Source organism: Pteropus alecto, unplaced genomic scaffold (assembly GCF_000325575.1).
Source record: "Pteropus alecto unplaced genomic scaffold, ASM32557v1 scaffold7, whole genome shotgun sequence".
Classification (NCBI taxonomy): domain Eukaryota; kingdom Metazoa; phylum Chordata; class Mammalia; order Chiroptera; family Pteropodidae; genus Pteropus; species Pteropus alecto.
In genome coordinates this window covers 48,454,406-48,468,209 of record NW_006494614.1, presented here as the reverse complement: position 1 = coordinate 48,468,209, position 13,804 = coordinate 48,454,406, and the positions used below count along the sequence as shown (strand labels likewise).

The 13,804-nt window shown below is 36.7% G+C and overlaps 1 protein-coding gene across 1 annotated transcript; it reads right to left on the bottom strand.

Moving 5' to 3' along the window:
* Nucleotides 1–11: 11 nt before the first annotated feature.
* AQP11 (aquaporin 11) lies at nucleotides 12–10,660 on the bottom strand. The gene is made up of 3 exons (XM_006926644.3): nucleotides 9,774–10,660; nucleotides 3,715–3,831; nucleotides 12–393 (listed from the first exon to the last, which is right to left on the bottom strand). The coding sequence occupies exons 1-3, from the start codon at nucleotides 10,390–10,392 to the stop codon at nucleotides 314–316; spliced, it is 816 nt and encodes a 271-aa protein (XP_006926706.1). The 5' UTR covers nucleotides 10,393–10,660; the 3' UTR covers nucleotides 12–313.
* Between the last annotated feature and the right edge of the window lie 3,144 nt (nucleotides 10,661–13,804).

Genomic DNA, 13,804 nt, shown 5'->3' with positions numbered 1-13,804 from the left:
TTCCTTTCTCATCCTGTATTCCTTTTTTTTAATCAAAATGAACAATTATCACTTGAGATTTATATTTAATGTAATGAGTCTTTTCTAGCAGCATTTAATACACACTCAGAAGAATAAGTCTTAACTGAGAAAAACAGGATACCTTATTTTCACAGTAATTTTTTTAAGTCCCAGTGATGAAAACTGTAAAGCAGCTTCTTCAGAGGCAGCTAACATTGATGAATCCAGTACAGCCAGTGTGTAGAATAAGAGGTGATAAAATATCACATCCAGCTTGACTGTCCTATTACTTAGTCTGAGTCTTTTGGAATAGTTATTCCTTTTTATTAGTTGTATGCTCGTTATACAGCCATGGAATGAAAAAGCTGAACATCAAAATCATCAACAATATACCTGAAAGATAAAATAACAGTAAAATAAAAACAATGATCTCTAAGGAAGTTCACAAGTGATTGTGATTATATATAATTATATACCTAGAAATTTGGAAAGCTATGTTTAAAAGAATTAGCTACAATAATTCTATGTGAAATGTAGATATTTTCTAAATTTAATATTCTCACATTTTTCTTCAGCCATGAATCTTTAAAAATATTATGTACTTGGTAAAACCAGTAAGATCTAAACATGAATTTAGAAGATAAAACTGAAGGCTTTGGAGTTCTAGTTCTGGCTCCATTATTGATTTTCTGAGGAGAAACTATACTTGAGTCTCCATTTGCTCTTTAAAATGGCACACTCTGTCCCCCAGTGCCCTAGGGATGTACTGGGGGAATAAAACAACTGAAAACACTCTTGAATTTTCACTTGAAATTCTCAAATAAGAACAACATGTTAGATTACTTTATCCTTTCTCATTTTTTTTTTACCAATCTCAACTATGAATAGCTTTTAAAGCTGTATCAAAAATTAACAAAATTTTGGTTAATGTTGACAGTTTAAATCTTAAATATGTAAAAAAATAAATCACATATTAGTAAAGCTCCATTTGTGAGGTTAGTGGTTGATTTTTCAATGGGAAACGGGTGGAGGAGAGTGAACCACAGGGCTCAAGTCATTGTCTGGAAACGGAAGTCTCCAATAGTTAATGTGTTTATCTTAATGCACTTTGATTTAAAACTCTAGGTCAGTTTAAACTAGGATTAAGAATGAGTTTTTGTCACATACAGAGTTGATATTTTACTCTTGTTTGGTAACAACAGGAAACTTTAAGGTTTGACTAGCATTTGGACAGCTTAACATTTTTAAAAGAGGAATCTGTTTTGCAACCAAAGGCTTTAAATGAAAAAAATATCAGAAACAATCCATGTTAACTGATCACCAAATTTGACATTTTCTTTACAAAGTTAGAGCTAGAAAATAAGATATTACATTTAAAACTGTTTCCAAAAATGGAATTTCAGTTTCATAGAAGCAAATGTAATTTGCTAATTTTCATCTATGAAATGCGTAAACTAGAGAATTAATTTTATATCCAGTCTTATAGTCACATTTCTAACATTTTAAGTTAATTTGGGGGAGTTGCCAAAATTATAATATTTCTGCTGCGAAGAGAAACAAAAAAGAACAAGGGCCGTGGTTTCCAAGAATAGTTTGCTCCCTGCTTGGTCAAAAAGGGAAAGAAGTTAGCTAGCGAGGGATCACTCTCCATTTCACTCCATAGCATCCATTGCCTAATGTAGCTTGAACAGGGTTTTGTTTGTTTCCTCATCTCTTCTTAGCTTGTTGAATGACTCCTGTAAAAATATAATTTCTTGTATTCTCATCCTTTATAGAGTTTAATTATGACCTTATTTCAATTGATGAGCACATTTTTTCCCAATGGGAATGTAACTTCAATGTATGACAATTCATTGGTAAGCTGGAATTCAGTGTTCTAAAAGCTGCTGTTTACTCGTATGTCTTTTCTCCACATACACTGAAGGATTCCTGTATTGTGTCTTACTCATAAATCTCTTAAAGAAGTATAGGAACGTATATCTTTAAACCAAAACCTACAATAGAAATTTTATGTTGGGTCTATTTCGGAAAAAATCTAGGAGGTCTGTAGGCCAACCAAGAATCTTTGAATTATTTTCAACAAGCTAAATAGGGCCATATATAGTCACAAAAAAGTTGATCCCCATTCCAGTTTTACAAGATTCCTTAAGTAGGAAACAAAGATAGATAAAAGTACATTTGTCTGTTGTTTGGGGTGTTTTTTAGAAAAGTGGTTCTTGAAAATGTTTTGGTAATGGCCACAAGTCATATTACCATCATGTTTGGACTTCACTAACATGTAGAGAATATAGTCTGTTTTCCCACCTTAATAGTCTCTATACTTTCTAAAGGGGGAGAGGTGATTGTTCCTTTTCAGTCTATCATGAGACTTTTTCCAGTATGTTCTTCCAGGAAGAAGTTATTAAATGATTTGGGGTAGAATGTATTTAAAATAAAAAGTCATAGTCCATTTACAGAGAATGTCATTACTTCTGTGTTGTTCTCTTGATATTCTTCTGGAAAGGCCTACTTTTTAGTGTTCTTTCAAGTAATAGGTGAAATAATTACTTAGTATTATGGGCTTATTGTCAAAATTGTATTTGGAGCACATTAACAAATATATAAGATTAGTAATATATATTGATTTTAAATAAGACATATTAGAGATTTTTCCACATGAAAACTATCACTAGATCCATCCAATTAGTGACCTTTTTAACTTCATTAACTTCAGTGACATCTTTAACTTTTTAAAAATTTATTAGAGAAAAGTTATCTTTAAAAAACTTATTGGAAAACACTAGCAATCTGTTGAACTGAAAAAAAAGGCACCTTTTTTTTGCATTTTAAAATGCAGGTTTTCTCTGACATTCCTCATGTTTAAACCTACATATGTTATTATTGAGCATAATAGATACTGAACATGAGATAAAAGAATAGAAGGTGAGTGGGAGGAGCAAAATGTGATGGCTATTCAACCTGTTGTGCCTCTGTTCCTTTGTAACCTCTCCCTCTTTTTAAAACAGAAATGAGCAACAAGAAACAATACTAACACTGGATAAAAAGAAGGGTGAACTAATAGAAGACCAGGCATCCTCATATTCATTTTCAGTTAGGTATTATAATCAGGCTTAAAACAAATGACTAAATAAAATTTTAAAATGCTGATAACTTACATGCATATTACGATTACAGTTATAAAATAACTTTTGTGTTATTTGGCCCATCTGTATAGAGGAGTTTTCTATATCTTCTGATCCAGATAGAAACAACAGCAATGAATCTTGTGGATTTTAAAACTACTGCTCATTACATGTATACATTGTTTTATGAGATGCTTTTCTGCAAAATAAGTCACATGAACTAAATAGTATTTTATCTGGAGTTCACAAATTTGAAAAATAATTCCTTTATTTTTAAAATTTTTTTTTTTGATGGAATTAATCACTCATTTTTTTGCTCTCATATCTGTGGGGTTTTAAAAGGTTATCATACCTGAAACTGACTACTACCCTTAACTAGATAATTTTGTTTCTTTGAAGATAAAAACAGTTTTAAAGAGTACCGCACAAAATAAAATGTTATTTCAGGCATTTTAACTACCTTTTTCATTTTTTTGTGTGTGCCTACTCTCTGACTTTGGAAATTGATGTTACAGTGACATTCTGTAATACATCATATCTATATCATATTTTAAGAAACTCATCTTTCAGTCATATTAAATAATATGCTTACCTAAAGAAGGAGCCAGCCAATATACTATAAAAAATCGAAGGAATGCTTCATCAAAACACTTGAAATGTAATGAAAGTGCCAAAGCTGGATTAAATACAGCTCCTGTTAGACTTCCTCCTGTAATACATTTTAAGCAGAGTGATACCAAACCACATATCTTACATTTTCTTGTAACTAAAAATAAAAGAGTTACTAAATGGGTGGTTATCTTGTTTTAGGTACTTAGGTACAGTCATCCTTCAGTATCTGCAGGGGATTAGTATCCTGCAGATACCAAAATCTATAGATGCTCAAATCCCTTATATAAAATGGCGTAGTATTTGCATATAACCTAGGCACATCCTTTTGTATACTTTAAATCATCTCTAGATTGCTTATAATAACCTAATACAATGTAGATACTATGTAAATAGTTGTTATATTATTTAGGAAATAATGACAAAAAAATGTCTGTACATGTTCAGAACCCGACACACCATCATACTCCTAACTATATAGAACATGTCAGCAACAATGTAATATTGTTTTAAGGATATTTTTGACCCATGGTTGATTGAATCCATGGATTTGGAACCCATGGGTACAGAGGGCCGACTATGTTCTTATTCTGTGATCTTTCTTTGCAGAATCACCTAGCATATTATAGAGTATAAAAATCAACTATGTATTATAATATGCCAGGTGCAAAAAACAAAAGACAAAGGACATTAACAGTTAATCCAATGCTTTTCCTATATATTGTAAAATGCACATTGACAGTGAATTTGCTCTATTATTGTTCTTAGGGTTTTATAAAATTGGAGACTTGGCTGCCCTTAACACTGATCAATTTAAGTGAGTGAATAATAAAAATAAAATGAAAAAACATTTAAAATGGATATAATACCCCAGGTTCCTCTTGGGTATAGTGTACCTTTGTGGTGAAAACAAAAAGTGGAATGGACCAAAGCATTATCATTGACTCTATTTTAACTTGTCAGGAGAGCCCTGAAGAAGTAACTATGAATGGTACGTAAATAATACCTTAGTAAAGTGGTTAAAAAAATTTTTTTAAAGAAGAGACCAAGTAGTCATGAATGATAAGCACAATGTCTTTAACTGTTGACTACTTTTCAGGATTCATGGTCCAACTCTGCATCCAAGGTATCTCTGATGTGGAGCCTAGAAGTTTAAAGTTCTGGCCACACAGCAAGTAAGGAAAGGTAGAAGAGGCTGGACTGCCTGTCAACAGTATTCACCGGAACTGTGGTTCAGCTTTTTAAAAATCACCCTAAGATAATCCCTGAGATAGTGACATTTCAGGCAGTTCTTCCATGTGGAAGCTTGGGCACAAACATCTGCCCCTGACTCAGCCAGCAATAGAGGCCAAGAAAAATAATCGGACAGATCAAGCTAACAGGCCCCAAGAAGACAGCAGAAAACCAAAACCCAAACAAAATAAGTTAATATTTATCAAAACATTTTACAGCACTGATCTACATAAATTTAAATGCCTTTCTTTGGGAATCCAAGCTCTGGAGGCAGCCCACGCCCTCTCTGGCGGACCCAGAGAGGTCAGTTTCACTAATTCTTATGTTTTTCTCCAAGAACCTTCTGGGGCAAACGTAAGTGCTGTCGTTGTGTCAGGCTGCTTCCTACCAGGTTGTGCCAAAGGCGGGGTGAGGGGGAGGGGAGAGAAAAGGGAAAATCTTTCATAAGATATCACTGAGATTTCACACTTGATAGGCTAAAAATATTGAAGCTGTGTTGAAGATTTTGAGCAGTGAACCAAATTCACTTGATAGCTAAGAGTTTTATTCCAGTACTCTATCTACCCTCACAGCATGATCCATACTCATGCCGCCAAAATTATAAATGACATCATGTCACAGATCTTCAGAATCATTCTTGAATAGTCAACTCTTGCAATGTTAAACCTATAGTTGCCAAGAGCCTACAGAATTGTTTGGTTGGTAGATGATCATTTCAGTTCAATTTCACAAAAATATATTGAGTTCCTGTGTACTAGACATCATGGTCAGGAAGATAAGGACTCACATATCTTTACAATATAACGTAATATGTGCTATGTTAATAAGCCACTGTGACTTTTTGGTATTTATCAATAAAAATAGACTAAACCATTGCTTTCATAATTAGTTTACTTTGGTATTCCAAAGCCAAAGACTTTCCATTATGTCTAAGAACACTATCAGTAAGTCTTGTACAATCCTAAAACTTAAACTACTTCACGTCCCTTATTGTCACATCGCCAATTCAGCTCAGTGGAAGCCACCCCTCCTACCAAGAGGTTGAGTCTATTTCTCATCTTGAATGTAGACTGGCTTTGTGACTTGCATTGACAGCGAATGCAGCAGAAGGGATGCTACGTGAATTCTGAATCTTAGGGGAGATGCTATGTGAGTTTTAGGTTCAGGTCTCAATAAACCCATCAGCTTCTACTTTTTGCTCTCTTGGAACAATGCCTTGACCATATAAATAAGCAGGTCTAGGCTGCTGGAGAATGAATGGCAACATGAAAGGGAACCGAGGCACCGTAGATGATAGTTGGTACCAACTGCCAGACACATGAGTGAGGCTACCTTGGTTCTGCCAGCCCCACCAACTGTCCAGGTATCTGATTTCAGAGGAATTTCCCAACTAGCCCATAGAATCATGAAAAATAATAAATTATTGTCATTTTAAAATTTGGGGTAGTTTGTTACATAGCAATAGTTAACCGATACAGAAATCCATATTAGCAGCAGGCTCTGTGGTAATGAAGCCCCAAACATGTTATTGGCTTTGACATTTTTAGACTGGATAATTGTTGTAGGGGCTGTCCTACATTGTAGGATGTTTACCAGCCTTCCTGGCCTTTATCCACTAGACGCCAGTAGCACATGCATCTCCCCCCATTATAGCAACCAAAAATGTCTTCCGACATTGCTGGATGTCCCCTTGGAGGCAGAATCATGCCTTGTTGAAAACCACTGTCTTAGAGAAACACTGGTACTTGTGTACAAGTAGACATATACGAGGTAGTTCACAATAGCAAAGAACTAGGAAAAACTTATTTGCCCGCAAGAAAATAGCTCAATTAAGTTTATTATTAATTTGGAATACCATTCAATATTTTGAAATAATGAGAGAAATCTCTACTAACATAGATCTCCAAGATATATCATTGAACAACCACCACCACAAAAACAGACTGCAGAAAGTGAGATATGAAATCTTTTATGTTAATACAAACCACATAAAAGAATAGTTTCTAAAGGGTCTTCTATCTATCTATCTATCTATCTATCTATCTATCTATCTATCTATCAATCTATCTATCTATCACCTATCTATCTATCATCTATCATGCACAAAAAAAGAGTTTGGAAAGACACACACATGCATGTGCAGAGGATTACCCTGGTGGGAAGAGTAGGCAGGGGAGGAGAGGAGACAGGCATGGAGAATGGCAGTCAAGTGTTAAAATTATTTATAAAAAGACACATTCATTTATTGTGTAATGAAACAAATTATTTAAAAAGAATCATCCATTAAGCACAGAACTAACTAAAAATGGCTTCAAAAATAAGTTACTATTTATTGACATTTGAAGGGGAGAAGACAATAACATGGTGAAGAAGAGGTGTCACTGGGGAGATCCAGCTGGCTGACTGCCAAGAGTCTTACAGGACAGCATGAACTTGGTGAATTCACCACAGGGAAAGATTAAGTCCCAAATCTGGCAATTCTAGGCACTAATGTTTCTCAATACTCCTCAAGAGAATTAAATTCTCTGTGACAGAATGACACTCTTAAAATCTCATAAGACTCGTGTATAAGCTAGAATATCAATTAACTATAGTGGAATTTAGCCCTTTCCAGTAACCAGTATATTTGCACCAGGTACTATGCTAAAAACCTGAATACTATTCTTTTCTTCACAGTAGATATAGTGTTATTCTCCATTTTAAAGGTGAGGAAACTGAAGCCTAAATTAGGCATTTCTCCTAAGAACACACAATCTAACTCCAAACCTGTTGTCTTAATCACTATGTTATACTGGTATAATAAAAAACGTTTTGAACCTTTGTCTGAATCTGTTCTTTATTTTTAAATGGGCACCTATTTCATGTGGTTATTCTATTAAAAATAAACATATGTAAAGGGTTTAATTCCCTTCTCCGTTGACAAATAATTTTACCTATATTCTTCATGATTTAGAAAGATACCAAAAACTCCTGAATAGAGTAATGAAATGAAGTAAAAATACAATTACTTCAAATAATTTATTAGGCTTATTTTGAAAGTCCTTAGACATAAAATATGGAATACCAAGATATGTATTATTTCTTTCCGTGTGATTTTTTAAAAGGTGAATAGAGTATTTACTAATTCATTCACTCGTTCTAAAAATTCTTACTATTTTGTACCAAGTGACACCATGGCTAAGTCCTGGTTTTATGATATAATGAGTAAAACAACTTTAGTCTCTATACTCATAAAGCTTACCATCTGGTGGAGGAAGACAGGTATTACATTATCAAACAAATGCACAATTAAAAATTCTACAAAGAAAATGAACAGGGTGCAGTAATAAAGACAACTTACTTAGATATGTAAAATAACAGATTTTTTCAATATATAATTAATTAAAAAGTGAATGCAGTTCTCTCTTACCCTGTTCGTTGAGTTAAATTCTCCCATATCTAAATTAAAGTAGATTTGCCGGAAATCTTCATTAATAACTTTATAGCTCTAATATGTTAATAAATCACATAGCTTTTAAAAAATTATAGAGAAGCCAATAAGTGGTAATGACATCAGTGGCTTTTATCCACACATCAAAGTGCAGGGTGCTAAATCAATAAATACACAGACACTTGTTCACTGGCTATCCAATGAGTCTGTGGCTATGTTGTTGGACAATTATGTTCCGTAATCTTTAAATACATCACCAGTTATTTTGATGTGACCTGTATTGGTGACTTCGAGTGTCCCAACTGTGGCATACATGATCCTTTTCATATATGGGGGAATTTTTCTACTTAGCCAAAACCTAAAACTTTAATAAGTAACTATTTACCAACCCCTCACATATGCTTATATCCTACCCTCTTGCCTATACTGTTTATTTCCACCTGTGTCTACAAAAAGAACAGTACTAGATCTAAAGGAAGGAAAATGGATTGGAAAGTTATTTTTACCCTAAAAGGGCAAGCATATCAGTTTAGGCATCCTTAAGGTTTGCTTCTACTCAGTTTCACTTTTAATGGCAGAAGATATTTAGACTCATACTATACATTTCCTTTTATTAGATTTCTGCCACCTAAACATTTTATAATTCATATGTAGTCCCAATGAATATATTTTGTATTAATCTTTTTAAATGATACATTTCATCATTAAACGTTTGTTTTTACATCTGAGATTGGTCAAAGTAAACGGTTTGCAAGAAATCAACAGATTTCTCAAGAGCTATTTGTTTTTAAAAAGCATCTTTAATTTCAAGCAAGTTTTAATTTTAAAACACACCTTTTTTGATAGGTCACTTATGAGTTCATTTATTACTCAAGATGAATTATTAAGAAAAAAAGAAACGACTAAGTAATTTTTCAGGAAAAGAACTAAGAAACAGATCTACATAATTTCTACTCACCCCTCTGGCTTGCGCTTTAAATTGGAAGGAACTTTTTAAGCCCAGTATCATTTTTCAGTGAGAGTGTCAGAATCTATACCAGGTTGGCTTGAGGAAATAGGTAGCTGATAACTTATCTTCCTCTCTACCATTAAAACAGCCCCTTTGTAGGATATTTGAACCCTTGGCAATACCTCACAAGATCTCAGTTTCAGTACAGAAGTGGCTCCTTTCTCTGGGTGTTCAAGAAAGCACTGAATGGAGGATCTGTATGTCGGCCCTATCCATAAAGAACGGGCTGCAAAATAGCTAAAATAACCGGGATACCAATATTGACATCACAAAAGATGTAAGCGTTTCAAACATATACTTGGTAAAGACTTTAAGAGTCTCAGGTCATAGAGGCTCCGGACGTGCCAAGTGTTTTGTAGGAATAACAAACCTGCATAGACCAAAAAGGTGATGAGTGCTGCCAGCAGGTGGATACGAAGCTTGGTTCGGACCTCCTGGAAGTGCAGCAAAGCACTGTGGAAGATAAAGGAGCAGATGGCTTCTATGATGACGGCTTTGGGCAAATCGACTTGGATGGGATTTCTGCAAGCGAAGCCCCTCTCGCTGACGTGATACCTGGTCAGCCCCAGGCTCCACAGGGCGCCTATGCAGTACCTGCTGCACAGGGCACCTGTCAGCTGAGCCAACAGTCTCATCGCCCCTATTTCGGGGGTCATTCCCCCCAGCATCATCTGCATCATCACGCCGCACGGGTTGCTGGAGGTGCCCACCAGAGTCAGGCCATGCACCAACGAGAAGAAATAGATTAGCGTCAGCGCCCAGGTGGGGTGCGCGGGTTCCTGCTCACTCAGCAGTTGCAGCTCATGGGTGCAGCAGCAGAGCTGGAAGGTGGCCAGAAACTCCAAGACGAAGGCGTGGGCCACGGGCCTGTGCATCTGCTGCCGGAGGACTCCGCGGGCCAGCGCCACGGACAGCACGATCGACAGCATCAGCCCTAGCGAGGTGCAGGTGTCCTGCACCTCGGGCCAGAGCCCCCTCAGCGCAGACATGGCTAGCTCAGGGTCAGACTGGGCTGCCGGCTGGGCTCGGCAGGAGGCGGTCTATGGGCAGGAGTCCGAAGTCCGCAGCCCCGCCCCCTTCTCACGCCCCTCGGGGCGGGCCGACTCTAGAAGAGGCCCCAGGGGCGTCTCGCTGGAGGACTCCTCCCCTCCTCCCCGGCTCTACGCTGTGGTGTTGGGACTAGAGCCGGGGAGGAGAGGAGGGGAGGGGCGGCGCAGGGAGCTCCGCTAGGGCACTGGCGGAGGGGCCAACGGTCAGCTGTAACTTGACAGACGCACGCCTGGCTCCTGGAAGCCGGCGGGAGTGGGGCAGGGGCGCCGCGCGCCCGGAGGCCACTGCGCATGCGTATGGCAGCCCGCCCGCCCTTGCTTGCGGCTTCACCTCTACCCCAGGACTGGGGCCGGGACCGCACCAGGTGCATGTTCCCGCAGGCGGAGAGGGAAGGTGAGCTACCACTGCGCTTTGACCATTGCTTTGAAGTGAAGAAGCTGGGGTTTTGCTTATCCCCTCCTCAAACTGTAAAACCGTCAAACTGGAAAGACCCCTAAAGATCATCGTGGCCAGCCACCCCGTTTTTATTAATGGGGCAGAAGACGGGGGAGGTGACGGAGGTGCAGTGCAGAGACCCGGGGTGGTTTAACGAGAATAGATATCGGAGAAGAGCAAACCAGGGTTTGACCTGTGTGAAGAGGGGCACGCAGCTGGGTCTCTATAAAGAGTTTTTTTCATCTACTTCATAGAGTTGTGGGTCATACTTATGACCCACTGCATTGGTTTGTTTTAAAAAATGAGATAACTGTGGATGAAAAAGTGGCCACATACTAAACCTAATAAGCAAACTAAGAGACTGAAATTAACCACAAAGCGTGGTCTGAGCATAAAAATTCCTAACTAAAAGCAGGTCACGGTGATTAGGCACATATTAGGCCTATAGCTTTCTTGACAAAGGTCAGCCTTTACTTTAAGCCTATTGTCTTTTTGCATCTACGATATCATGCCCTTAGAATGTCAGAGTAATCTTTTTTCCAGACCCCCTCAGGGCATAGCCCATTGCACCAGAGCAGAGCTCCAGGTTCCAGAACACATCATTGTTATTGTGTTTCCCTCAGACCATCTCTATGTGACATAAGCGTTAATTATTAACCATCCTGTGCTCACCAATGTAAAAGAAGTATGTGTGTCTCTTACTTTTTAACTAATCCCAGAGATTTCCCTGCTTTGCTGTCTCTCACTCCCAATCACCGATGGATTTCATGTAACCTTCCTTACATCTCCTTTGATTCTAATGTTTAAAATAAGCTGCAAAACTGCTATTCTCCAGAGCATTTTCTTAATCTGTTGAGATTTTTGCTTCTCAGCAATTGTCATCAGTTTACCTCAAATAAACTCATTAAAATTTTCTACAGGTTTGGATGTTTCTTACATTGACAAAACCACATAGCACAGAGTCTAGCACATAGAGTCTAGCACATAGGAAATGTTCAATGAATGTTAGCTTAAAGTTGAAAGAGCAGGTCTGATGATGCCTAAGTCCAGTTTCACTTTTGTGAGATGAGGAGTTCTGGAAATGTGGTTGCACAACTATATGAATGTACTTAATACCACTAAAACTGTATACTGAAAAATGGTTAAGATGGTGAATTTTATGTTATGTATATTTTACTACAATTTAAACAAAAAAAATTGTTTGAAGAGATGGGCTATAAAGCTAAACAAAGACATGGCTAAGTGAAAGAATCAAGTCTTAAAGACTACAAACTATATGATTCTATTTATAGGAAAAGGCGATACTATAGGGGCAGAGAATAGATCCCTAGGGGGTAATGGGAGACAAGAGTTGAATAGTTGACTAGATTAAACACAGAGGATACTTTATGGTGGTGAAACCATTTTGCACAATACTGTAGTAGTGGGTACATACATGTTCAAACCCGTAGAACCTTAATGTAAGCAAATTTTAAAAATCATTTAGGATCCTAAAATGGAATAGATAAGCCAATTATATTATAAATATATGAAATAACCTCATTGAAGAGGATGGGCAAAAAAAGATGCTGAACTAAGTGACTTTGAAAATGAGTTGGATCTGTATAACTACATGCAAAAGGAACTATACATCAGCACTGTATTCTAGTTGAAAACTTATTCATCGGAGAAAAGGCTAGAATGATCCATGTGATAATGAATTAGAATTGGAGATATCACTATGATCCATGTTTAGTTTAGTATAGATACAGTTATATACAGAAATATTTATAGATGTGTATGTATGTATGTGTGTGTATATATATATTAGTATACACATATTTCCTTACTCTGTCACCTGGGAGGGCCTAGAAGGTAGCATACCCTCATAGCAATGAGCACACCTAGTGCCCAGATCTTGGTTTCTAATGCCATTCTTCAATAAAAGGAACCAGGGCTCCTTGGAGAAATGGCTGATTCAAGGACCCAGACAGGAAATATACAAGGTGAGTCTGGAGCATCTTGTAGTGCTAGAAAGTAAGAAGAGACACAGCCAACTGAAAGAGCTGGCCAAAGCTAGACAATTTGAGCAACAAAATAAATAGTATTGGGTTATAACTCAAAGTATAAATATCCATGAAGGCAAAATACATAAATAATAGAATATAAATACATGAATAATAGAATATTTCTATACATAAATAATAGAATAAATAAATAAATGAGATAGAATATAAAATTCTGTGCAAAAGAATTTTGAATAATTTATGTAGATACTCTGCCTACAAGGAGGCTGAGCATAGCTCCTCACTTGTTAATTGTGATTTGTGTATATTGACTTCCTTCCAACTAGAATGGTATGGAAGGGGTAGGTGCAGGAAAGAGTAATTTTGCGGTGGAGAAACCTGACAAACATTACCTCAGCCAGATGATCAAGTTTAACATCAACAGCAGTGTCATGTTGATAGTGTGTACCCTTGATATGATGTAATGAAAATGGCACTTCTGTGGTCTTCCTTCCCAAAACACATAACCCCAATCTAATTATGAGAAAATCAGACAAATCCCAATTGAGGATGTTCTACCAAATACCTGAGCAGTACTCCTAAAAATTGTCAAGATAATAAAAAATCAGGGAAGTCTGAGAAACTATCATAGCCAGAAGGAGCCTAAGGAGATATGATGACTAAAACTTAACGACATTAGGTAAAACTTATAGAAATCAATAAAATATGGACTTTAGTTAGTAATAACATTAACATCAATTCATTAATTATGACAAATGTTCTATACTAATGTCAGATGTTAATAATATAAGAGAAACAATAATGGAAAACTGGGTGGGAATATATAGGAACTCTGTACCATATTTGCAATTTTTCTGTAAGCATAACTTTGTTTTGTAATTATAACTTAAAAAGTTTATTAAAATAATAA